The 27,625-nt window shown below is 46.3% G+C and overlaps 1 protein-coding gene across 4 annotated transcripts in view; it reads right to left on the minus strand.

Moving 5' to 3' along the window:
• The window catches only part of RIPOR2 (RHO family interacting cell polarization regulator 2), a 107,705-nt gene that overhangs the window by 52,409 nt on the left and 27,671 nt on the right, over positions 1–27,625 (minus strand). For all 4 annotated transcript variants that reach the window (XM_080805407.1, XM_080805406.1, XM_080805408.1 and 1 more), the window contains exon 2: positions 1,075–1,201. In XM_080805407.1, coding sequence (XP_080661533.1) covers positions 1,075–1,201 — 127 coding nt within the window. The remainder of the gene's footprint in view (positions 1–1,074; positions 1,202–27,625) is intronic.

Raw genomic sequence — 27,625 nt, forward strand, 5'->3', positions numbered from 1 at the left:
CCTGAAACCTTACAGAAAGCCAAGGACAAGTGCTTCCAAGGAAACAAGGAAGCAGAAGGGTAGAAGCCAACGAAAAGAAGACGCTTGCTGCACAGCTTCCGGCACAAGCATCCACTAAACTCGACTAGGATGTGAACGAGGAGTTTCTGGATAAAGGGCCATGCCAGACGGTGTTCAAGGAAGGCCCATGGAGCTGAACCGAGGGCTTTTTAAAGCTTTCTTTCTCTGGAGGGCGTTATCTTTAAGTGGAACACAAAAGTCAGTGTTCCTGTTAGCGGCCGGGAGCAGCCCGCAGGGGGAGACGGACACCTGACAACTTAGAGCCCAACCACAGGTCTGATTGGGAGACCGAGAGGCCAAAACCTCACCGACCCGCTGTCTAAGGGGAAGCCGTGACCCCCAGGTCCGGCAGGTGCCCGCCCTGCGCCTCCCAGGTCATTCTTTTCCTCTGCGTAACCGTCTGTACCAAAGGGGACATGACAGGTCAGAGCACGTAGGCCCCTGAGTGCCCAAGACCTCTGCCGTGTCAGAAAAACTGAGGCCAGACTTATTCCATGTACCTATTTCGTGACCCATATGTTCCTGCTTGAGTTCCCCGAAGTCCTATTTTAGAGGAAGGGAGATTGCAGAGAAACCAGAGGACTGAGTTTCCCAAGCCTGTTTCTGAAGGACATCTGTTTCCCAGAGCTGCTCTGCAGAGGCTGTCTTTACCCGCCGCACAACCTTACAGCAAACGCAGTCTCCCCGTCGCGGCTGCAGTGGGAAACGTGCGGCCCGGAGGCTGGGGGTGGGGAGAGCCAGGCGCTCAAACCACTAGCTTACCCCAAATCCTCAGCCATCTGCTTGGCAGGAGGAATCCTAGATGACAGAAAAGAAACTACAGCACTTAATATTTGGTACATTACATCTTCTCCATAAAAGAGATTTAAATAATCTCTTATTTTGTGTGTGTGTGTGTGTGTGCGCACGCGCGCGTGTGAGTTTTGACAAGGCTGCACGCTCACAGAGCCTCTTAGGGCATGAGCTCATGTCCTTCTCGAGCCACATCCCAAGAAAGAACCACGCCTGACTTGCCTGGACCGTCTCTCCTGCAGGCCGCTGAACCCCGCAAAGGACTGGCTTCTGATGATCCCATTGGGGCCCCCAGGCGAGAAGGACTGGGATCCGACCAACATGATTTCTGGGAGTCTGGCTGGTAGTCCTGGAAGAGAGTGGAAAGATTAGGGCAAGTTACAGGCAGGTCCAGACAGAAAAAACACTCCGCTTGTCAACAATGGCAAAGGTGAGGTGAGGTGAGTCATGAGACCATTAGGTCCTACGACCTGCTCTTTTCAAGCCAAAGGGTTCAGTTCTCAGGTGAAGAAAAAAAAGATACCCACCTCCTGAGACAGAAATAGATAGAAACTGCACACAATTATCAGTCATTTTAGGTTTAGGTTTCTTTTCAGAGATGGATATATATATATATTTTTTTTTATATGTATATATTTATATATATATATATTTTTTTTAAGACAAGGTTCAAATACATGAACACTTTGGAATGTTTACCTCTGTTCAACAAGAAAAACAACAGCAGAAACACACAAATAGGTCAAGTCAAAGCGTCAGCCAGGTCCTGAATCACGTTCAAAACCCAGTCCAATCTCAGGGGAGAATCTGACACTGAGAAGCCGGAAGGCTGAAAACACTAGGTTTCTTTAGAGATGAATTTACTTCAACGTGTTCTCCTTTTCTCTACCCTTAAGTCTCAGATAGGATCGCGCACTAGGTGGCCGCGCGGAAGGAGGCGAGTACAGAGATCCTCCCACAAGGGCTCATCGTCAGGTTCTGAAGATACACACACCAGAGCAGAGGGACCGAGGGAGAGGGGAAGACGGCGGGAAGCACCCACCCTGTTCCGCCCGCTTGCTTGGCTCTTGTCTTGATTCCCCACGTATGACTAAGACGGACTGTCCAAACACAGCTTTGGCGGGATGCGAGTCCAAGGTCATTTCCCCCAAAGGACGGCTCTGAGCTGTCCGGGAACTCTATGCCCCTAGGTCAGGGGCACTGGAAACATGTTGTCTTAGCAGGGACCCTCAGCCCGGAGAGGGGGTGCGGTTGAGGAGCAGGCTCCCAGGGGCAGGGGGAGGCAGCTACTGTCCAGGCTGAGGGCTTCCAAGGTGGGAAGACACCATACTGGCCCTTGTGAAGGCATCAACCACTGTCCTCGAAAGACCCAGCCAGCAAGCAGGCTAAGCAGCTGAGACACGGCCGCCCGCAGAACTTCCCGTCTATCCAGATGTGCCAGGAGATAGGATAGGATGCCAGGGTGTGAGGGAAGAGCCCCCCCCAGCCAGGCCTTACTCAATGCTACTCCCAGCAGCTCAGCAAAGGAAGGAGGCTGGTCTGAGTTGCTTCCCCAGAGAGAGGACGGAGGGCCCCTCCCCCCAGAGGGAGGCTGGTTGTTAAATCCCCTCATTCCATCCCCCCCCCCCCCCAGAAGAAGGCTCTGGGCTCTATAGGCATTCTTGCAATGCACAGGTGCTGACTCACTCCCAGCCGGCCCTGCGGGAGGCCCCAGCTTACTCTCCAACCTGGATGGGACCGGACGGGGACGGGTGTCCCACCCCTTCCATTCCAGCCTTGGGAGGGGCTGGGGGGCGTTTGAGTTTTGCAGGCATTCTTTAGAATTTTCAAACTGATAAAGTGGAAGTGTGTGAGTGCAGTAAAGTTCGTATCTAGTGCACCAATGGCAGGACAAAATGCAGGACTTGATGAGGTTGTCCTAAGTGCCCTTGGCTGCTTACGAAGAGGTCTGTCCACTGCTCAGGTGCAGAAAGCATGCCTGAGCGACCTTTGTGTCTACCTGCAAACTCGTCATGAACATCAAGAAGACGCTACAGTTTGTGTTATTTCTGTACTCGTGTTATAAACAAAACACACTGTAAGGTTTAAATTTGCAAAAAAAAATTTTTCAAATAGGTGCCACGCCCAACACGGAGACCAGTTCCGGCTTGAACTGATGACCATGAGATCAAGACCTGAGCAGAGACCAGGAGTCGCACGCTCAACTGACTGAGCCACCCAGGTTTCCCGAAATTAGGCAAATTTTATTAGTATTGTATCTCATTTTGTAAATTACTGTTCACTCGATCTGTTGTTGCGTTATGGAGTTCTTTGACCACAGGAAAAGAAGGAAAGCATTTAAAGTATCTTAACGGCACAGTTATCTTGTACTTCCTAGAAATTTTTAAACCAAAGAGATTTTTTTCTCTTATCCATTGGCTAGAAACTACTAGTTTCCACGACAGCCCTCTGTTCTCCTTGCCTAGGCATTCAGTTTAACTAATGCAGAGTGCCACGTGGGGACTTTGAAAAGGCCCTCAGGTGATTCTTAGTCTCAGCAAAGAAAAGGCGGGGGGTAATGTTGGCTGAAATTTTCAATTTTTTTTGAAACTTTAAAACTTCAGTTAAAATAATCTGCTACAGTTTCTCAAATCCAACTTTTAAAAAGGACTGTTCAGTTTTAAATAAGCCTCTCTTTGCAAAGTTTAACTGTCTTATTAAACGAATTAAACAGTGGGAGAGTAAAACATATCAACCACACGGTAGAATAATTTATCTTCTTCCTCGGTTCAGTGATAGAAAAGGAAAGGTCATGAGCCTAAAACAAACCTTTGCCCAAGGTTCTCAGAATGTGAAATGCTTTGGGATGGGTAAAACCCTGGGAAGCTTTTCATCATACTTATAGGCTGAATGGATGATCCATAGGAATGAGCCTTTCTGGTCTTAGAAATGATCATTAGCAGGAAAGAATTTGGCCGAGAGCTGGTTTAGGCTGAGAACTCTATCCTGTGGGTCCATTCTCCTGGAGGCTGTCCCGCTGCCCCAGGAGAGTCATAAAACTAGTGTGTGCAGTCCCTACACTGGAGGGACTCCCTTCCTGGAGGAAGGGAGAAGGTGGGGACGGGGTGGACGGAGGAGGAGGTCTTAGGAACGAGAGTAATCACACACGTGCCCCGTCCACACCCTTAATTCTGAAGCAGGGTCAGTTCCCCCAGTTCTTCCGGACCCAGACCCGTCTCCCAGCTCTCCCATCTCCTTCCCACTTGCAAGCTATCCCACAGACGCTCTGTTATCACCTTTTCGGTGGCTCTACTCCCACCTCGGGGCCCGCTGAGTCAGCCAAGTCTGCAGGCTCCTTCCTGGCTTCCTAGAAATCCCATGGAGGCGGTGTTCCCAGCGTCCAGCCAAACCACCCCCAAAACGACACGGTTGCCTTTCAAGGCTTTAAAGACTTAAAACCAGTCATTTCCCCAGAGCAATTTACATCTTAACAGCGGATGCTCCTTTGGCCTGAAAGTCTTAACTGGAAAAAAAAGGACTACGGTGGAATGGCAGTATCATTGTCCTTAGGGGTAGAAAGCGGTACCCAAAGTTTGGAGGGTAATTTGGTAGCATGTGTTCGAGAAGTAAAACATAGGGATCCTTTAGAGCATCACATCTACTCTTTGGTCTGTCCTGTAGACAAAGACTCAAGTTCACCAAAGGGCCTCTACGGGGGTGCTCACGATAGGCAACGTAGCAGTGGAGAAATGGACGGGATAGGCACACTAATCTTTCGGGCAATGGTCAGTACGTTATGGCAAAACCATGGGACAGGATCTTCTGTGGCAGTTTTAAAGTCAATAGACCTACGTAGAAAGATCCGAGGACAAATTGCAGGACAAAACAGAGTGTGACGCCAGGAGCGTTACAAACAGAACAACATACAATCATGTGCGTGGAATATAAAAGTTCAGAAAATGTCCACAAGACCGTCTACGGAGCAGGGGGATGGAGGGGTCACCCATCTTTTAATGTTTGTATTCATTTTCATAAAGGAAATATATTTATGTATGATTTGTATGATGCAAAAAAAAATTTTTTTTTTTTTTTTAGATTTTACTTATTTATTTATTGGAGATAGAGAAAGAGGGGGGCAGAGGGAGACAGAGGAACAGATCTCCCAGCTGAGCAGGGAGCCCGACACGAGGCTCGATCCCAGGGCCCCGGGATCATGACCTGAGCCAAAGGCAGACACTTCAGTGACTGAGCCACCTGGGTGCCCCGCCATGCAAAAATCTTTTTAGGAATTGCAGACATTTGGAGCTGCCCTGAGTTAGGACTGGAGGAAAAAGAATGTCTCACAAAAGAGTACATACGATGGGACAGATGGCAGTGAGACTTATCCTGGGGGTCACTTCATAATGTGGAAAAATGGTGACTTGCTGTGATGTACACCCGAAATTCATAGGCTATTGCTTGTCAATGATGCCTCAATTTATAAAAGGACAAAAAAAGAACATACCTGGTTAAGTGTTGGGTAGCAAGTATATTTACACTGTTGTGTACACTTATAAGGCTTGCAAAGGAGAAATATGATTTCTAAGAAATAATGTGGTTGGTGTCACAAATTCTCCGGCCTCTGGTCAAGCTGGGGGTCTGCTCCTCACTGTGCTTTGTCCCAAGAGGCCCAGCAGTTGTACCAGGCAGCTCTCCCACCTCACCCATCTATGAGAAGGATGGAACTCCTCTGGAAAGAATCCCAAGAACCTTGACTTAAACACACCCTCCTGCTCGGAGCTGAGCCTCTTAGAAAAACAAGCCAGAAGGCTCCAGCTGCTTCTCTTGGCTGTTCCTGCAATGAATCCTGCGGCCTCCGCCTCTGCTGCACAGTGATAGGATCCCAGCACAGATCAGGAGCTTTTGGATTTCATACATCCTAACACAGGGATACAGGTGCCCTGGGCCCCGGTGGGTGCTAGGGACCGCCACCCCTGGACAGAAAGTCCTTGAGTTCATTTAAATCAGAAGGTAGCTCCTCCAATCAGCAGACAGCTTTTGAAGAAGGGCACGGAGCCTGGGGATGGCAGGGTCTGGGGAAGGGGCTGAAGCAGATAAAAAGAGGCCAGGGGATCAAGGACACCCCCTTCCTCCCTCCCTCCAGCGGGTCTCCTGCTGTGTTTAGACCGGAAACAGAATGTGCACATCTGAGTGTAATTCAGAGTTGGGGGTTAGAGCCAGCTCTCTGGGGAGCTTAGCGGTCGGCCAACTGTCAAGAAGAAATGAATGAGTGATAGAAATCACCCCCAGAGAGTTGCTTGCGTGGCAGGTGATGAGGGCTTTTATGGCTCAGCAGGGCCCTACACACAGCCCGTGGTTACACTCCCAGCAGAAGTCATAAAAGAGGAAGAAAAACCTTTGAAAAGCTCAGTCCTGGTCACAGGTCTATGTTCCACTGTATTTTTATCAGCGGCCTTGTCCGTTCTTGGGAGTTTGACTGGCTCAAAGCTGGAACCCCCTCCCCAGACTGGAGCCGTTCCTCTTGGGGCCCCGTGAGGTTAGGGCTGCTACGGTAAGGACCCCGAGAACCCAGTCACAGGCTGACCTCCTTTCGGCAAGTCTCCACGCTGACTAATTCAGAGAGGCATGGATTCACCCATAAAAGAAAGGGACAGACGGTCTCATCTGCTAGAAGGAATGTGAAGATGACCGTTAAAGTATACTGAGGTTCGTTGGCGGAAATGGGAATTATTGGGTTATTTTGAGTTTTTCTAAGCATAAAAGCACTCTGCTGTGTCAGGAAAATACAAAAGAATTGGAAAGAAGGCAGGACAGAGACGGTGAGAGAGAACCAGCCTGTTCCGTCACCCGAGGACAACCACCAGTAGAATTTCGGTGTATTTCGTATTCCTCGAGTCTCTCCTTTCCATTTAAAACATAAAGATTTGGAACATAATCCATGCTAAATTTTGTATCCTGCTTATTTTTATCAGATTCTTTTTATAGGGCCATGTCGAGGGGTTTATAAATGAGCTTTTTCCTTAAACTATCTTTAAAAGGGAACTTAGGTCTACCCCAGAGTTCATGTGCTCCTTTGGAAAGTAAAAGGAAATCCAATCAGTCTATACGATACATGCTTTTAATTTCTGATTTTAAGATGTGGCCAAAGGCAAGGGGGACCCTGCAAGGGTGACACCAGGGTTTCTCTTTAGGAAACGAGGGAACAATTAGCATTAGCTCATGCTTGAGTCGAGGGACACCAAAGCTCATGACATTGCCCTAACCCTCGGAGAGAAAGGCTTTTAGGGTGCTTTACTCTGTTTATTTAACCAAATCTTCTGGTTAAGAACACATATGGGTAATTCTGGAAGATTCCCACCGATGATAGGAAATACGAGACATCTGAGATTTCTGAATGATGCCAATTGGGGTATCTCTGTTTTCACCAAAGCATTTCTCATGAGAGGAGAGGGTCTACTTAAAAACCAACAGTCGCCACAGTTTCAAAGCTATACTCTCCCCAGAAGTCAGACTGAGACCAATCCTCTGAGATGGGATGATGACCAGCAGGTCAGGTGGAAGGTGGCTGGGGCGACACGCTGGCAAAAGTGACAAATGCTCTCATCAATGCCAGGGTTTGCTTGGTACCAAGGAGGGGAGCAGGCACAGGGGCAGGAGAGACCTCTGAGGGGCCGTGGGGTCATGCTCAAACTGTGCTCTGGTCATGGCCAGACAACTGGACACATTTCCTAAGACCTAAACTGTACACTCAGGATGAATGAATTTCACAGTATGCGAATTCTACATCAATAAAGCGATTCAAACGTCATTTTTAGAGAAAGTCACCATTCCTTCTGCAAGAGGAAGTACCATGATACCAGGACTTGAAAAGGGAAAGGCCGAATCAGTGACCTGAGAGATGACGGCTTCGTGATCTGATCCTGAGGCCGTGTAGGACGCTATACGCGGCTCCCCCACCCCTGTGCCTTCTGAGTCACTTCTGCACGCTCGCTTTGTGCTGCTCTGCTCTGCTTCTTAACAGTGCCATCCTGTTTATGCTCCCCCACATCTCGGTCAAGAGCAGAAGTATAATTCAGTTGTCTGAAAGAGGCATGTGGGCCAGATGTGAAGAGCCTGCTATGCTAAATGATTATTTAAGATGAATCCTAAAAATAGGTGTCTGCTTATTATATGGTTGCAAGGTACCTATTACAGAAGTTGACTAATCTTTAAAAAAAAAGTAGATATATTTAAGCCATTGGCTATTTTTTGTAACATACTGCTTTAAAATAAATGAAGTCAATGCTAATATTTGCTTCTCGGCTGCCAACGTTGTTAACCAGATAATAAATGCATGCATGACACGTGACCCTAAGAAGTGGCCTGGATGGATACAGAAATCTATAGAACAACCCAGCATGGCCTCATTCCTCAGCAAGAGACGGAAGAGCCAACATGGCCTCTTGGGCAAGTCCCAAACTTGCTGGATCTCCAATCTGGTGTCTGTAGACTAGGAGTAGTATTTTCTTCCCATGTTAACAGGCAAGGATTATGAAGTCCAGCTGAGATCAAGGCATCATTCAGGGTTACAACTGCGAGGCTACTCAGACATCTCCGAAACCTGACTTCCCATCATCCCTGCAGATGGTAGGATGTCTACCAGAAAACACGCCTAAAATCTAGGAGTGCTTTCTAGAAGGTAAAGTGCTTGAGAAACACAGAGGTTGGAATAATAAAGACTCAGGGTCAATGAACTTGGGAGAAATGGAAAGAAATTCATCTTCAGAATCTCTGGGAACTGGGATTATTTCTCTCAATCGAGACATAATGAAGTATATGGGGTGTGCTCATTACTGGCGGGCTTCGACCATTATCCAAGATCCAAAGAGAACCCAAACAGATCTCTTGCTCTAACCAGCCTTAATAATGTAACTGGAGAGGAAGATACGGCCATACATAAGCAGGTGGGAGACAATCGGTGATGTGGGGGATAGCAAGGAATGGGACCTATGTCTCAGGCTCCAGCAAAGCAGCAGGGTAGAGAGGACAGAACTCTGGGCTCAGTCCGGGCTGGACAATTAATGGTTGTTGGAACTTCCATGTCTTACTTTTCTGAACCCCAGTGTCCTCATTTATATAAAGAACAAACCCTTAGAGGATTTTTGTGATATGCCAATGAGCAAATATAACAATGCCTGGTATGTAGTAAATGCTTAAGAAGTCTTGCTGTTAATAATAATGTAAAATCTAGAGCATCACCCCTGAGAACTCACAGATTCAGGGACCCACCTGTATTATAATGATTTTCCTGAATATTTTATCTCTTCAACCAAGCTACAAACTTCTCTCCATAGAGAGGAAGATCAGGGAGACAGGGGCCACCAGAAGTTTCATAAAAGAGGTAAAACTGGCTACCTCCAGGACGGGAATGATCTGGAGAGGTAAAAGCTACAAAGCTGGAAACTAGCATCTTTCTGAATATAGCAATTTTTAGATAATTACAAAACTGTGCTACTTTAAACACTGATAAGAACTAAACACACGAGTGCTTGGGAAGCTTAGTTCAAAAGCCAACTTAAAAAAATGTGATTTTGAAATAATTTAAAGCTTACAGAAAAGTGGTAAAAAAAAAGTATGAAAAGCTCTCCTATATCCTTTGTCCAGATTTGTTATTTGTTAATGTCTGTCACATTTTACTTTACTTTGTCATCCTCCCCATGTACGTACACACACACACACACACACACACACATTATTTCCTAAATCATTTGAGGGCAATTTGCATATACATATTTACAAGTATATTTGCTCTTCCCCATTGAGCAATTTGCAAATAAGATGCAAATTTACTTTTAAATACAACCATGTGTACTTCCAAAGAGCATAGACATCCACTTACATGGCCATAGTACGATTGTTAATATCAGGAAATTAAACATGAGCATAATACTATTATCTAATGTGCAGACCTTATTCAAATTTCACCAGTTGTCCCCAGCAACGTACCCAGGCTATCCCCCCACCCACATGACAGGAGCCAATCCAGAATCGTGCACTGTCTCTCTTGTCATGTGCCTTTAGTCTCCTCTAATCTGGGATGGTTCCTTGGCCTTTGTTTGTCTTTCATGACGTTGACACTTTCTTAGGGTACAGACCAGCTGTGTTCCAGAATGCTCCTTAGTTTGGGTTTCTCTGACATTTTCTCATAATTAGATACAGGCTCCACATTTTGGGCAGTGGCATCACAAAAGTGGTACTATTGTCCTTTTAAAGAATTGCATCATAGGACACAAGGAGTCACGTGGCTCCATGGCTGGTGATGTTAACGTTGATCACTAGGTTGGGTGTGGTTGGCCGGCTTCTCTCCTGGAAAGTTACTATTTTTGCCTCTGCAGTTGATAAGTGGCTGGTGAGGAGGTGCTTTGAGGCTACACAACTATCTTATTACTCTGACTCAGGAGTTTCAGCCTCCATTGATAGTTCTTGCCCAAATCAAGTATTACTATGATAGTGGCAGAACGGTACTCTTCGAACTTAATAACCTTTCTCTATTATGAGAAAGAGCTTTCCTTAATCTTTTTTATGTATTTGTTTGTTTATTCCTTCACTGTCAGGATGGACTCATGGATTCTTACTCGATGAGTTTGACCCATTACTTTCATTGACACAAAAGCCAACTGTTCTCCGTAGCATTTTCTAAGCAGTTTGGCTAAGGGGTCTTTCCTCATGAACAGCAAAACTCTGCATCACCGACGGGAACTCACAGATTCAGGGACCCCCTTGTATTATAACTATTCTCTTGACTAGTACATCTCTTCGACCAAGCTATAAACTCCTGAGGGTCGGCACCATCTATCCACACCACTCTCTTTGATTCTTAGTACAGAGTAGGATAGAAAACATGGGCTGATCCAGGTTTCACCCAAGTCACCGGTCCCCTCTACGCTCCAATTTTTCTCAATAAAACGAGGACAACAATATCTAAGTCACCTCGTTTGTTGCAAGGAGAAAATGAGATAACGTATGTATAAGGCTCGCTGTGAACTACTGGTTTCTATTGTTAACTAGAACTTGTCCTTTGAAGATGAATCTGACTTTTCTCAATCAAGTGGAATGTATTAATTGTAAAACCATATACATTTTATAAGTGAAGAGACCTATACAAATTAAGTAATTTGATGTGACTGCTTCCTTCTTTCTCTTGTCACCGCTCAAAGCAGTGACAGCAGAGCACGGTAAAGCTATTTTAAGGTTCTCGCTGACTCATTTGAAGAGTAAAGAAGAAATGTTAATAGCGTGTCTATTCACTGGGACCGTCAGTTGCAAAGGCCTGCAGGTAACTGACACCGTTTTATCCTCCGGAAAATGAAAACTCTGTTTCTTCCTCTATCCTGGTGGATCAAATAAATGCAGGGAGCGGCAGCTGGCCGGGTGATAAATAGAAGAGAAACAATTCGGGACATAGAGCTGCAATCGCAAGACGGGTTGAGTGGATCTTGACTAATGTCACAGCTCATCTTGAAACGCAAAGTCTAGGATACTCATGGACCTTCATTTGGTGCCGGATCCAGAGCCAGACAAGACCACCTGTTTGCCGGTTCGAAGGAAAGAAGGTTCTGTACTTCAGTGAGGCTGAAGCTATGAGCAATAGTAACTCCAATGACCTATATGTATATTAAAAACCACGCCTATCAAAAGGGGAAAAAACCTCCTGGGAACACTGTCCCCAAAGACAGCTTGGCTGATTCTTGCCGAGAGAAACATACACCCACCACAAAGCCTCACTTTCTGATCAGCAGATTAAAAACAACGCCCTGATAGAGAAGAAAATGGCCCCGTGCCTGGTACCATCAACTCCTTCAGGCTTTCCCGCGGGCGGCCTGTTTATCCCTACAGCTTAGCAACTAATTTCTAGCTAACGGCGAGTGCTGCTTCTCTACTTCAAAGAAACATCAAAATGATACTGACACCTTCTATTGCTACTTGCCTCTACAGATATTACCATTTTTGTAAGCTCCTATTTTTTTATTGTTTCACTAGAACCGAGCTACATATTTGGAAATCTTAAGTAGAAGAAAAACCCCATGAAGTTTCTAGGAGAAGGTACCCAGGAGTGTGCTGGGAAACAGAATTATGCACAATGTGCTTGTCCCCTTGCCTAGCACGTGTGATGAACACTGATATTCATTAATGACCACGAGATGTAGGAAAAGTGCCTTGTAATCAAGCTGTGTGGTATGTTTCATCTCGGAGAAAGGATAAGTTACCTTGTTTTTTCTAAGATTTTTTTTTTTTAAGTAATCTCAACACCAAATGTGGGGCTCAAACTCATAACCCCAAGATCAAGAGTTGATCTTGATCTCGACCGACTGAGCCAGACAGGCGCCCAAAAGGATAAATTACCTTAAAGCTTTTCAGATACGGCTTACATAATCAAACTGAGACATATTACTGCATATGGTCCATTCATTTTTTTTTTCCACCTAAACAAGTAAACCGAATTGATGGACGATTCCGTGATGGCAAATACAGTTAAAACCAAAGACTCGATCGTGGTGATGTGAAGTGATCACGCCTTCATCTGAGGTAGGCAGGAGGTTGTTACTAAGCTCTCACGACACGAAGGCAACACAATGGACTTAAAACTCAAACAGTTCTTTCAAACTCGAGTTACTTTCGTCATTTTATTCCTGTTGTTATGACAACACTTTTAAAAGCAGCACTTCAAACGCTTAGCATTCAGGCATCTTATTATAGATTTGAAAATGACACCTAAGGGTATGCAGGGCTGCTCCTGGGAGGTTTGGGGGGCTGGAAATCAAGAAGAGACCCACTTAGCGCACCTGGACTCCTTCTGGGGTTTGGCCCCCAGAGTCCCTAACTTGGCTTTTTTCTACAAAAACAAAAAACAAAAACCAAAAACCAAAAAACCCAAAAAACTAGTGAGGGCTCATCCAGAGGAGGGAAGGGTACAGAATTTACGTGGGAAGATATGTATTATTATTCACATTCTGTGTTCCTAGTTGCATATGCGAACAAGACACACTTTCATGACCTTACATATAAAAGCCTGGGTGGTGGGCTTTTATAAGTCTGCATGCGACAGTGTGTTCTGTTGTTGTTGTTGTTTTAAGATTTTTTATTTATTTAACAGAGAGAGAAAGATCACAAGCAGGCAGAGAGACAGGCAGAGAGAGAGAGGGGAAAGCAGGCTCCCTGCGGAGCAGAGAGCCCAGTATGGGGCCCAATCCCAGGACCCTGAGATCATGACCTGAGCCAAAGGCAGAGGCTTAACCCACTGAGCTGCCCAGGCGCCCCCTGTTGTTGTTTTTAAGTAGGCTCCACGCTGGGCTTGAACTCCCGATCCTGAGATCAAGACCTGGGCTGAGATTAAGAGACAGACACTTAACCCACAGAGCCCCCCTAGGTACCCCAATGATAATGTGTTCTGATGGCTCACAGTTGTTTACTGTTAGCTATTGATGTGACTGAGTTTATAGAAAGACTTCTCATAGCACAGATTTATTATGAAAATTAATAATTAATAAAGGGATATTGGTGTTGGAGTGAACCCGTTACATGAGTCAGTTGCTCAAAGAGCAATCACACTACAGTCTGATGAAAGCGTAGAGATGTTTGTTAGACTTCATAATTTTTTTTAAGGAGCCTATAAACAGAGAAATTTTTTTTAAAAGATTTTATTTATTTATTTGACAGAGAGAGATCACAAGTAGGAAGAGAGGCAGGCAGAGAGTGAGAGGGGGAAGCAGGCTCCCTGCGGAGCACAGAGTCCGATGCAGGGCTCGATCCCAGGACCCTGAGATCATGACCTGAGCCGAAGGCAGAGGCTTAACCCACTGAGCCACCCAGGCACCCCCAGAGAAATGTTTTTGCTAAGGACACGAGCTAGCTGGATATTGGCATTTTCCAGTCATTATGTAGTCATAGGGAGAACTTGATCTGTCATGTTGAATTCTCCCTGCCCTGAAGTACATTCCTCTGATAATTTTACCTTGGTCTCCCTACATCTGGGGTGTTTGGTATGACGGCATGTGAGTCATTACTAAACAAAGTACGGCTCAAGTAAACTGTGCTGATGGGTTGGTTTTGGAAGAAGTTGGCATCGGTGTTATTCTGGGATTCTAACAGAGTTAGGCTGTGTATGAACGTGCTGCCATGTGCCAGCAGCTTCAGAGTTGAGTGGCTTTTCAGATTTGTCCTCTGGACACATGTTCTCTGCATGGTAATTTTGGCAAATTAAGGAGCTATAATAAGGATCGTGGTTTTTGCTGCTGCATACCAAGAAGGTAGCCATGTGAATAACATTTGCTGAGTTATTTTTGGTTGCCAAAAACAAATAATTTATCATCAGAATGCAAAGCAGTTAGGTAGAGCTAGATTCTCAACAAAGCAGAATTAGGTTCCTTTTTAGGGTACACCAAGACTGGTTAGGAATTTCTTACTATCCTTTGCTTTGTCCAGAGGATTTGTAGCTGTAAAAACAGCAATGAAGCAAAAAGTCCATGCCTTCCTTAGCTTAAAGTACAATTTAGTGCAAAGAAAGAATAAATGTTTATGGCTTCTTCCTACCAAAGAAAGACCCACACCAAAGAACTGGGTCCTTCCACATACAGTAAATTTCTAACACACAAGACAAAGGATACATGACAGACTTCTTTGTACACATGTGAAATGCTGTATTGCTCAGGTCTGGAGCCCAAAAGGCACAGTCAGGATGCTTTCCCCTCTCAGGTGCCCGCATTACTCCCACGACCACCCTGAGCTCTCTCACTCAGGCTAGTAAGTTAACTTCTGCTCTTAGGGACCAACGATCCCTTCTGCCCATTCACTGTCCTGAGTCAATTTACCTAGAGGGGGTTAGGTCCATTCTTTTTTTAAAAAAGGTTATTTATTTGAGAGAGAGAGAGAGAGAAAGGAGGAGCAGAGGGGAGGGAGAGGGACAACCAGACTCTGCACTGAGCTCAGAGCGCAACACAGGACTTGAACCCAGGACCCCAACATCATGATCTGAGCAAACCCAAGAATCGGATGCTTAAACAATGGAGCTACCCAGGCACCCCAGATGCATTTTTATAGAGCAGGAAGATGAGGGGTTGGAAGACTTCCCGAAAGCACCTGTCTTCTCTCATGCCCCTCTCAACCACCGCTTCTCACCAGCTTGAAATCCTGTTCTCTGCTAGACCTTCCCTATGATCCCTCACAGAATTCACCCCATTCGCTGGGTCACACCAGAACTGCGTGAAGAACAACTTTTAGTTTTCTGGGACTCAGATCTCACTCTGCAATGCTTGGCCTTCCTCTGGCGCTTGCCTTCTAAAGTTTTTCCCTGGTTCACTGGTGAGAAAGTGGTTGTCACTCGTTTTCATGGGTCTTTACCCACTGTCTCTATCCTCCCCCTCCATCAGCCTGAGCGATGTTCTAAACAGAGTGAGACCCGATGATTCTTTGGACAGCCAGGGAGAAATAAAACAGAGAACAGACTTCCCCAGGACTGCTTTGCAGGATCTCAGACACCTCACTGATCGAATTTCTTAAGGGAAACAAGAAGGGGAAGGGCAAAAAGAGACTCAATGGACACTAACCCGATGTGACGTGTGGATCCTGTGTTGATCATGACGCCAAACCGACAGAACTAAGGTCATTTTTTCGACACCTGGGACATTTTTTTTAAAAGATTTTATTTATTTATTTGACAGAGAGATCACAAGTAGGCAGAGAGGCAGACAGAGAGAGTGGGGGAAGCAGGCTCCCCGCTGAGCAGAGAGCCCGATGCAGGGCTTGATCCCAGGACCCTGAGATCATGACCTGAGCCGAAGGCAGAGGCTTAACCCACTGAGGCTCCCAGGCTCCTCGACACTTGGGACATTTTAATGTGAAGTACATATTAGTCAGAACTGTTGCTAATTGTTTAGGCACGGAGTGGAACACAGATTATGTGAGAAAATGTGCATACTTTTGAGACACACAGCAAAGGATGTAGGAGTGAAAAGACCTAAGGTTTAGATTTACTTTAAAATGCTTCAGCCAAGGACACTTGGGTGGCTCAGTAGGTTAAGTGACTGCCTTTGGCTCAGGTCATGATCCTGGAGTCCCAGGATCAAGTCCCACATGGGGCTCTCTGCTCAGCGGGGAGTCTGCTTCTCCCTCTGACCCTTCCCCTTCTCACGCTCTCTTTCTCTCACTGTCTCTCAGATAAATAAAAATCCCAGGACCCTGGCATCATGACCTGAACTGAAAGCAGACGCTTAACCAACTAAGCCACCCAGGTGCTCCAGGAGACAATAATTTTTAACCTTTTCCCTCTTTGTAGGGCACTTCAGGACACGATAAAAGGCAAGATGGATGTGATGCAGGATAGTCCTTGAGTTGCTCAGATCCTGGTGCAGAAAAAGATGAAGTCATCAAGAAGGGAAATTTGTGTCTATTTTCTCTAGAAAGAGGAGGAGATTTTGTTTGGCCTTTTAGCTTGGTGGGTCTACTCTATCCCACTTCAAAGCAAACAAGAAGTCTATAATTTGACCACACTGATGGTCAAATTAACTGGCTTTAGGTTCCAAATCCACCTAATTTTCCACTGCCCTCGGGCCAACATCTGTGTAAACACAGGCACTCCGAGCTGGAACCATGTCTCCTGGGCCAACGGAAAGGGAGCTGTGTGGTCAGGGAGCCTCAGAGTTTGCCTCTGTTCTCTGGCTTGCAGGGAGAAGCTCGTGAGAGTACCTTGAGACTTTTACCATCGACAAGGGGACAGGGAGGTCTCAGGCTGTCAGGACTTGCAGAAACAAATGCATACTTCAAGCAAACTGGGGCTGGGCGTGGGACTGGGTTATAAGAGCCATGCGAAAGCAAACAAAAATGAAATAATCTCCACGTGGGGAGGGTAGGCGTCCAAGCCAATAGACAGAGACCTTCTCCAGCATATGGCGCTTCTTTCCAAAGAATGTAGTATCAGGTGCTAAATTAAGAAGAATTTATGATAGGTGACCCTTTGGAAAGAAATAGAACAGTTCATCTGGTGGCTAAGCAGCTGTGTGTGTCTCTAGCATATCCTCAGGGCCTTGAAGGGGAGACAGGCAATAACATTGTAGGTCTGCAGATTCCCCCTTTCCAAATGCTTTGACAGCTACTCTACATCCAGATAGCAACTGTGTCGGGTATGATAGTTATCACAACGCCTGTTGTTTAGGTAAGGCAACTGACCTGCAGGGCACGGTCCACAAGACTGTTGGAAGAACAGAAACTGGGATCTGAGTGTCTACCCCCCAGATGGGCTCTTGTGTCTAACCAACTCCATTTTCCTCCAGCTGAGAAGGCAGAATTCCTTGCCTAGTTTTCTTTGCCTGTTTCTTAACGTGACTTCCTATCAGCCTAGAGGGAAGGGTCATCGGTGTTCAGAATGCCCCCCAAATGTCATCCGTTCGTAGTAATCAGGTACTCAGATGGCTCAGGAAGAACGGCTGACACTTGTCTATTACCCTCCATGTGTTGTATTTTCTGATTTTACAACCATACCTACAATGAGGTGCTCATTATGAGTTAACAATGATAATGACAGTATTTTATATTTTTCTAAGATTTTATTTAGTTACTTGAGAGAGGGAAAGAGAGGAAGCACGAGCTGGGGGTTGCAGAGGGAGAGGGAGAAGCAGGCTCCCTCTGAGCAGGGAACCCGATGAGGGGCTCGATCCCAGGACCTTGGGATCATGACTTGAGCAGAAGACAGACCCTTATCCCACTGAGCCACCCAGGCATCCCATGACGGGATTTTAGATTCAACAAAAATAAATGGGCAATCTTTGCCATGTAGAGGTAATCCGTCCCTGTCCCTTATACTCTGTGGTTAAATCCAGAAAATCATGACCACTGTTAGCAACTCAGTCATTGGTTTATTTGAAAACATTTGCTACACTGAAATAAATATTTAACCTACATCCCAGCCTCTGTAACTTCCTATTGATATTACTCTCACTAAACTCCAGAAAAAGCCTAATATATTACAACATGTTGGGAACATTAGAAGTTCCCAAACCTGGCTACATATTAGAGTCACCTGGAGAGCTTTTATTAATTACTATGATGATGATGATGATTATTATTATTTATCTGGAGAGCTTTTAAAAAATGTCTGAGCCTTACCCCCAAAGATTTCGATTTAGCTGATCTGGGGAGGGGCCTGGGGATAGGTATCTTTTAAAAAAAATCTTCCCAGGGCTTACATTTTCTCTGCACACATGGTATGCAGCAATCACTGACCATATCTCCCTTCCATTCTTTTAATATGTAAAAAATTAAGTCATTAATGGGTCCCTGGTCACCTGATTCCAATTCACTACAAACGATATTTGAAAAAGGCATTGCAAGTGTTTGCCAGGAAAAACAGGATATAATTGTATTTTTATTGAATGACACAAAATCGAAAGATTCTGAGAATCCTAGAATTTAAAAGAAAAACTTTTCCATTCTTGCAAAGACTTAAAAGTAATGCCTTCTAGTGGGCGTTTGGGTGGCTCAGTCATTTGAATCCCTGACTCTTGATTTTGGCTCAGGTCATGATCTCAGAGTCATGAGATGCCGCCCCCTTCCCCATCCCCTCCAACCCCCTCCACCCTGTTGGTCTGGCTCTGCGCTGAGCAGGGAGTCTGCTTGGGATTTTTCTCTCTCCTCTCCCTCTGGCCCTTCTCCCACCCACGTACACATGTGCATGCACACACATTCTCTCTATTAAAAAAATGCAATGCCTTCTATCTCAGGGCTGTTGGGATGAAAGAACTCAGCCTGCCTGGGTTTGTGGCCAGCACGACTACTTTTTATGTGTATCCTTGATAGGTTGCTTAGCCTCTCCAGGCCTCAGTGACCTCACCTGTAAAATGGGGATGACAAAAAGACCAAGTTCACTGGTTGCCTGAAGAGTAAATAGATCAGGGAATGTCAAGTGCTTAAAAGATTGAATATGCATTTGTTGTTTTTATTGTAACCATGATGAAAATGTACTATCAAGTCATTCTTAGTTTAATAAGGTCTAGGTTGAGAATCCTAGGCATCTCCCAGAGGAGAAAAGCTTCAGAGGAGTTGACGGCATGAGTTTTATAATTTACCTAGGTACTATGCATTCTCTAGTCTCTTGCTCTTGAAAACTGAATTAGTAAACTGAGCTAGTCTTCAACGATAGAGACTATATGATATATGCAGAGGGAGTCAAAAACTGTTGATTTTCCTGTTTAAAAAGTCCAGCTGGGGTGCGCCTGGCTGGCTCAGTCAGTGGAACGTGCTACTCTTGATCTCGGGGTCGTGAGTTCGGGGCCCACACTGGGTGTTGAGATTATGTAACAATAAAATCTTTTTTTAGGGGCGCCTGGGTGGCTCAGTGGGTTAAAGCCTCTGCCTTTGGCCCAGGTCACGATCCCAGGGTCCTGGGATCAAGCCCCACAATGGGCTCTCTGCTCAGCAGGGAGCCTGCTTCCCTCCCTCTCTCTGTCTGCCTCTCTGCCTACTTGTGATCTCTGTCTGTCAAATACATAAATAAAATCCTTAAAAAAATTCTTTTTTTAAAAAAATGTGGTTGGTATTAAAATATGGTGCAGGATTCTGGACATTTTACCCTCTCAGCGGGCATTTTTAAGAGCTGATTTCCCATGGCATGATTTGCCAGTTTTTTCAGTGAACACCCTCCAGACAATCGGCCCGCTCTGAACATTTTCTTTTTTGAAGGATGTCATCCACACTGCATGTTTCTCAAACCTCTGCTCAGACTTGGGAATTCAAAGTACAGAGAGCACTGAATGTGGGTGTTGAGTACAATCAAATGGGGTGAGCACAATTCAGAATGTGAACTATGTAATGTCTTTCAAAAATGATATGAATTCACATAAGAATGTATTTTGATCCAGTGGAGGGATATAATTTTTCTGTGCCCCCTAAATATATCATTTTGGCAAGATGGTTCTATTGTTTCCAAGTTAGCAGGGAGGGGGTTCCAGCCCCAAGAGTCGATGCCCTCCAGCTTTTCAGCCTGGGGTACCCAGGGTGAAGAGAAAAGGGGGCACCAGTGTGGACGGGTGGCCAGATGCAGCGAGTAACCACACCCCAGCCTTCTGTCACCCTCCAGAGCTGGATTCCAGATTACACTGTATGCCACAATTAATATTTGCAGCAAGAAAAGGTAGTATTAAATTTATAGTCATGCCTCTGTTAGTACTTCCAGAGTCAAGGAATATGGTTTACGTGAGAGCATTTGTCCCAGCAAATGAAGAGCACACATAAACGTATACGCAACTATCATGAATTTCCTGAGTGGACTCAGCAATTTCATTCCCCTAAAGCTCTGGTTGATAGAGGGTCTCAAGTTATACAGAATCTTAGAGAATCCTACAGCCAGCATCTTCATAAGGGGTAGAGAGAAGGAGCAAGTGAGAATAAGGAAGCAGCAAGACCCAGAGGTTTAAACACATACGCGCACACAAAGACCCATCAAGCCGTATGGTATGTGGTTACAGAATTAGTCATCAGTCACTCAACTGGTATGCATCCTCCCTTGGGACACTGACCCTGGGACAATGCTTTCCTCTGCTGTAACATGGAGACCATACATCTGTGTCTTAAAGTCCTTATGAGGATTAAGGGACATCAGGCTTGTAAAGCAAAATGCCAGCCACAAAGTATGTACTCAGTGAAACTGATGCTGATCCCATCATCACCATAATCACCATCATCACTGTCATCATCATTATCATCCTCATCAAAGTCAAGAATAGAAACACCAATGGCCTTACCTAAACAATGCAAGTTTTATGTTTTTAGGCTCTGATTTATTTTGCTAATCGAGTTGGTCATGCTAAAACCTAAAATCTCAAGTGAGAAATTCTGGCACAGTAACCAGATTATTATGGAACTGCAGCTCCATTGTCTGAGCTGGGCTCCCCTGGGAGGGGTGTGTGGGGAGGGCGGGCGAGGGGTGAGTGATGCTCAACTGCACCTGAAGACAGAATCTGATTAGGGCATGTCACGTTGCCTTGGAAAACGGGTCACTGTTTTCCAAACAATAGCAACTGAGGGCCAAATATACATGTTCGCTTTTTTCTTCATGAACTGTCCTCTGATTGCTCCTTTTGGATCTTAGGGGAAACCCAGTTGGAGGGATAAGAAAATTGGGAGTGGAGTTCGACACCCAAGGTGTTGTCTTTTGAACTTCATTGCAAGGCGTTTGTTTAACTAGCTCGGTTTAACCACTTCTACAAGTAAGTTCCTACATAAGACATTTCTTCTTCTTTTTTAATTAGTTAACTTAATTTTTTTAAAGATTTTATTTATTTATTTGAGAGAGAGAGAGAGAGAGAGCACAACCAGGGGGAGGGGCAGAGGGAGAAGCAAGCTCCCTGCTGAGCAGAGAGCCCAACACAGGGTTCCATCCCAGGACCCTGGGATCATGACCTGAGCCGAAAGCAGACACTTAACCAGACTGAGCCAAACCAGGTGCCCCAAGAGATTTCTTTTATAATTCATTGTGAGAGGAATCCGCCTTCTGAGGAACTGTTGCTCTGTATGTCCATCTTTCTGATGGCAATAACGTAAGCGATAATCTACCACGGATTCCCTTTTGCCTGGCTTCAAGGAAGTTCAGAGCAAAAGTCACAGCTCAATTGTAGCATGAACATTAATTCTTTTTAATAAACTGTACATTATTATAGCCTGCCTCAAATGCTGAAAAGTCACAGAGTATAATTTCTTTTTTTTTTTAAGATTTTATTTATTTATTTGACAGACAGAGATCACAACTAGGCAGAGAGGCAGACAGAGAGAGAGGAGAGGAAGCAGGCTCTCCGCTGGGCAGAGAGCCCAATGTGGGGCTCGATCCCAGGACCCTGGGATCATGACCTGAGCTGAAGGCAGAGGCTTTAATCCACTGAGCCACCCAGGTGCCCCAGAGTATAATTTCTTAAGCAAACTTTTACCAAGTCTTATTCTTCTCTGAACTACTGTATAGGAGTTCAAACCATCTACTGCTTGACAGAAGTCACAAGGATATTTCTATCCAGCTGGTTTTAGGTTTAGTTTTTAGAAGCCACTGGATCACAGAGGTCTGGAGACAGCATGGAAGCTAGCGATCCAGGATTCTAAATCCCCCATCAGTGTCGACAAAAGAAATCATCATCATTCCCATCGAATTATTCCCACAAAAGAAATCAGACTCAGGCTAACACGGGGCCCAGGAAGGTAACTTATCTCACACAGATTTGAAAAATGGGCACTCCTGGAAAAGATGAACCAGGAGTTAAATCAGTCAATTAAGGCTATTGTTCTGGGGATCCTATTCAAATGCAGTCAAGCAGATCAGAGGACTCCACTCGTGATGCACATCAAAGGGAAAGAATACTCCGTTTCACAAGCCCACGCAAGTGTGCATCTCCCACACACTGGCTGCCACTTCGAATCTTTTCTAACAGGGAGTCAGAGGGGCAAACCATCCAACAATGAGGCAGAGCTGACAGGATTCATTTTTTTCCACCGCCGGTAATTACCCCATATAAGTCTCCCATGCATCACTTAAAAACCGTATGAATTAACAATGATCTTGTTTTCCTACATCCAGGAACTAAGACAAAACAGATCAGGGGATACCTTACATGTGGGTATGGATCAGACACTAGTCTTTATGAAAAGGAGTGGATGATTCCTTTTTCCTCAGCTTTTTCTCCGTTTCCGTCCCCCTTTTTGGAGTGGTCCGGACCTCCGCAGCACTGCGAGGGTCGGCAACCCAGCGACCACAGCCCAGCTCAGTCGTGTCGGGGGGCCCGCTTCCTGAGCGCGCTCCTCCCTGGCAGTTCCTGCGGGAACTCCGAATTCGGGGTCTTTGTGTGTTTCCGCCCGGCCACAGCCCAGAGGACCCTGGTTTAAAACTGGGCTCTGTTCATACCAGTATCGTTGGGTCTCATGTCTCAAACCTCTAAACTGGCCATGCTAATAGGAACGACCTCAGAACCTTGCAAGGACTCCGGGAATTAACACAGGTGCCTGACACACTGTAAATGCTGTTCAGGGGTCGCTGTGACTCCTCAGGTTACTGTTATAGAAAACATTTTTATTTAGATTGGGTGTTTCACAACATAAGTGGGGGCTTGGTGTCAGCATGCCATATCACACACATGTACCCGCATCTGTAATTCAGGATTTGCATTTATTTTATTTTATTTTAAGATTGTTATTTATTTATTTGACAGACAGAGATCACAAGTAGGCAGAGAGAGAGGCGGGGTGGGGGGAAGGGGAAGCAGGCTCCCCCTGGAGCAGAGAGCCCGATGTGGGGCTCCATTCCAGGACCCTGGGATCATCACCTGAGCTGAAGGCAGAGGCTTTAACCCACTGAGCCACCCAGGTGTCCCAGGATTTGCATTTATTTTAAAAATTGCAATGACTTGGGGCGCCTGGGTGGCTCAGACATTAAGCGTCTGCCTTCGGCTCAGGTCATGATCTCAGGGTCCTGGGATCAAGCCCTGAGTGGGGCTCCCTGCTCAGTGGGGAGTCTGCTTCTCCCTCTGCCTCTGTTCCCTCCCCCACTCATGCTCTCTCTGGTTCTCTCTCAAATAAATAAATAAGATCTTTAAAAAAAATTGCAGTGATTTCAGACACCCCTGTGCCCTGGAAGGCCTGGCCTTCAGGATCGTGTGGTTTACCTACAGGCAGGTGATGGAGTATGTGTGCAAGGCCTACCTGGGTCTACTCTCCCCCCGTCAGACTGTAAAGGATGAAACAAGCTCCTTAAGTGAAAAACTACACACTCCCTCAATTGGGTTTTCTCAGTACCTCTAGCTCCGTAACTGCATATCCACATGCACGGAAGCATCCTGAGGTAATGCAGTCCCTCAGTCTCTTCCTGCTCTGAATGTCCTCTTCTACCAGTGGGGAAAGAGTCACTGCAACCATCAGAGCCAAAAAAAAAAAAAGTTACATCTGGAAAATATTTTAATATGAAGACGCACACACTGAGGATCCTCAAAAGAAAACCCAACACAACAGAAAAACAAACCCTCGAAAAAGAAACAGCCCATGTCATTTCGGTCCTATTTTAGGCCAAAGACCATTATGACAAAACTCAAAGGTCAGACTTCTTTGGAAATGTCATGGGAGCCTGAAAGAGGAGCAATTCCTGACATCACAGGGTAGATCCCCGCGTGCAAAATACAGATCGGGCTGAGAGCATTAGACAGGTGTTGAGGGAAAATCATCAGACTTCGGGCTCCCGACGAATTTGGGTTCAAATAGGCCCCACTATGGTGACAGCCTGTGGCAGGCAGACAGAACCAATCACCTCTCCCTCTCCCCAGTTTCACGACGTTTTTGCCACAAAGGCAGGTTGAGTGGATCTTCTGGGGCCAAACGAGGAGCAGGGACACTCAGTGCTGACTCAGCCCCTTCAGCCCTGTGACCTTGGACACCCCACTTTACCTCCACGTTCTGTTTCCCAATCCAGGGAGCCAGGGGCATTAATGGGAATCCCGCTACGTCACGGGGTTCTGTGGCTTCAGTGGGACACAGTGTGAAAACCACACACATCAACAGAACATATGGCAGTATCATGAGTCTAGGGTCACGGGGGTCTTGAACTTAGACTTCAGGAACAGTAAACTTTAGGTGTCAGGAAGAAGGCATGTGCAGAAAAGAGGTGTTAAAAAGAGAAGCAGGCAGTCAGTCTGCAGGGAGCAGGGGCTCTCGCGTGGCTGACGGCTCCTCAGGGGCCTGGTTCCTGCAGGCCAGCAGGCTACCGTTTCATCTCCCAGTGTCCAAGTCCTCAGTCCCCAAGGTGAGGACCCTCACAAGGTTGGTGGCACCTCTACTGGCCGCACTAAGGCAGCTCTACTTTAAAAAGAAGTTCTCTGGGGGGCGCCTGGCTGGCTCCGTCAGGGGAGCGTGCAGCTCTTGATCTTGGGGTCGTGAGTTCAAGCCCCACGCTGGGCATAGAGATTACTTCAGTGAAGAAAGAAAGAAACAAACTTAAAAAATAAATAAAAAGAAGTTACAGGCTCTTTGCTTATTCATGTTGGATTAGGCTAGTCTGAACCCCTCAATGCTACCTGCTCCATGCAAACAAACAAACCAAAATGTGTGACAGTGGGCTTCAGACAGACATTTTTTCCAAGATTTTTTAACTCATTCATTTGAGAGAGAGAGAGAGAGAAAGAGGGAGCGAGCGCACGAGCCCGGGGGAGGGGCAGAGGGCAGAGGGGGCCGCAGGCTCTCCTCTGAGCAGTGAGCCCAACAGGCAGCTTGATCCCAGGACCCTGGGACCATGAGCTGAGCCGAAGGCAGACGCTGAACCGACTGAGCCCCCCAGGCGCCCCCTTCAGATACACATTTCAGGAATAAGCTTCTTAGGCTGAGACTCCACAGGAGGGGAAGGTGGGCTTTAGATCTGGTTATTCTGCGACTAACAACAGTCACGGTGTTTCCTCAGAGTGAAGAAACACGACGGGAATGACACAAGATGGTTTTAATTGACCTTTGTTCTGCATGTGCCTGTGTGGACCCTCCGGTTATTTCTTGCTGGGTGACAAACCATCCCCGCACCGAGTGGCCTGAAACCGCAACAGTGAGTCAGGAACCGGGAAGGGCTCCCCCCTGGACCGTTCTGGCTCAGGGTCTGGTCTGCCGTCCGACGGTGGGCAGCCGGGAGCTGCTCAGGCACGTCTCTCTGCCTGGGGTCTCCGGCCTGTCGCTGTGCTTGGCCGGCTTCGGTTTCCTCGGGTTGTGGTAGCTTCAGGAAAGTCAGACAGATTTCAGCGCAGCTCACAGCTTCAGGCACCAGCACTCCAGCCAATAAGGTGGAAGATGATTTGCCTTCTAGGACCCATCGAGCTCTGGAGGTCACGTTTTCTTTTAGTGGAAAAAGTCACACTGTGAGGGAGGGGAACCTGGACCTCATTTCCCCTTGGAAAGAGTCTCCGAGTCACTTTGTAGTGAGGTTGATATACCGTTGAAGACATATTTGGAAAATATCATCAGCCCTCCAGACTGACCGTATATAGTTCGGAGTGAAGCTATAGAAAACCAGTATTTATCCCTGACACTGATCTTTATGTACAATCTCTCTTTCATCCCACCCGGCCAAAGATCTCCAACAAATCAGACAGGAACATCTAGCATGCCTTCTGATGCCTTCTCCTCCCCTCCCCTCTCGGGCTTTGATGACTTAGTAACACTTGTTAAACTTCCTGAATATCTCAGGCATCTACTTCTTTCTCCCTCATGCCGCGGTCCCTCAGAGCAGGCTAGTTAGGAGTGCCCTGTGCACACTTGTGCCTGCCCAGGCTCCTGTGATTTTCCACGGCAGCTGCACTTGACATCGCTCCAACCCCTGTGTACGATGCCTTCCGGCCGAAGCAGGGAGCACCAGTGACATCTAGAACCCCCTGCAGCTAGGATCCCATGTGACACAGGGGAGCTCCACCAGGAGCAAGTGCATGAGATCTGCAGGCAGGAGGCTGTATGTATCAGTTTCCTACGGCTGCTGTAACAAATTCCTACCAACTTAGTGGCTTCCGATGTCACACATTTATTATCTTACAGTTCCGGAGGTCAGGAGTCTGACATGGGTCCCCCTGGCTAAACTCAAGGTTTTAGAACACTGTGTTCCCATCCGGAGGCTCCGTGACAGAATCCGTTTTCTTGCTTTTTCTGGGCTTCTAGAAACCACCACATTCCTCCTCTGTGGTCCCTGGCTTCATCTCCAAAGTGGGCCAGGTTCTCTCTTTCTTGCCCTCTTCCATAGTCCTATGACCACAGCTGGAAAAGCTTCACCACTTTGAGGGACCCATGCAAGGAGACTGGGCCCACCTAGAGAATCCAGGATAACCTCAAGGTGCTGAATCTCATTATAGTGGCCAAGTCCCTTTTGCCACATCAAATGACATGGTCCCCAGTTCTGGGGATGAGGATGTGGATGTCTTTGGGGAGGGGGTAGTTTATCTAGCCTGCTGGGCTGTCCTTTTGCTTCTCCATGGGGACTGCTGGCAACCACCCTCGTAGACTACCTGGTTTCTTCTGTGCTGGTTTCCTGACTGGCTGTTTCTTGACCCTGGCTGTGGCATAGCCTCATTCTGGGGCCAGTGACTTCTCAGATCGCCAGGCAGCTTCTTAATGGTTGTTCAGACAGTGAGGGGCTCCATTAGTGACACAATGTGACTTTCAGTCTTGTTCTGGAAAGTTCGACCTGGAGTGTGACCCAACAATCCTGCAAGCCATTTTATTTTACATCCTACAGCTGAACTCCGAGGCATCTTCACAGCGCTATACCTTTGCACCTGTCTCTCTCTCTTTTCTAAGCTCCACTTGTTTCTGGGGATGAAACATCACCAAGACAACATGACATTAGCTTAGAACCTGGGAAGAAGGAGTCATTCCAAAATGGCTTAAAATGCTACCGATAACCTTATACATGAAAAGTATGGCCACTGAAGGGTTACCAGCTGGTCGTTGTCCTGGAGTCTTCGCTTAGAGCTCTCAACCTTGAACCTCCGCAAACCAGCAGGGCACCTAGTGTATGTCACCTTAATTAGAAGGCAGACCGGTGCAGTTAAAGCCAAGGCCATGACAACCCCAGGCCTTCATATGTAGCAAAAAGTGGGCAAATCAAATGCTATACTGGGAATAACCTCCTGGGAATTGCACCAGCTCTATGAAACAATCACTTTGAATTGATTCCTCCAATAAAGAGAAGGAAAAAAAAAAAAAAAAGCATGTGCTTTTTTTGTGTTCATCTGCATTGCTTTTGTAATTTTAAGGTACCCCCTGCCCCCCATCCCGC

Source organism: Martes martes, assembly GCF_963455335.1.
Source record: "Martes martes genome assembly, chromosome: 6".
Classification (NCBI taxonomy): Eukaryota; Metazoa; Chordata; class Mammalia; order Carnivora; family Mustelidae; genus Martes; species Martes martes.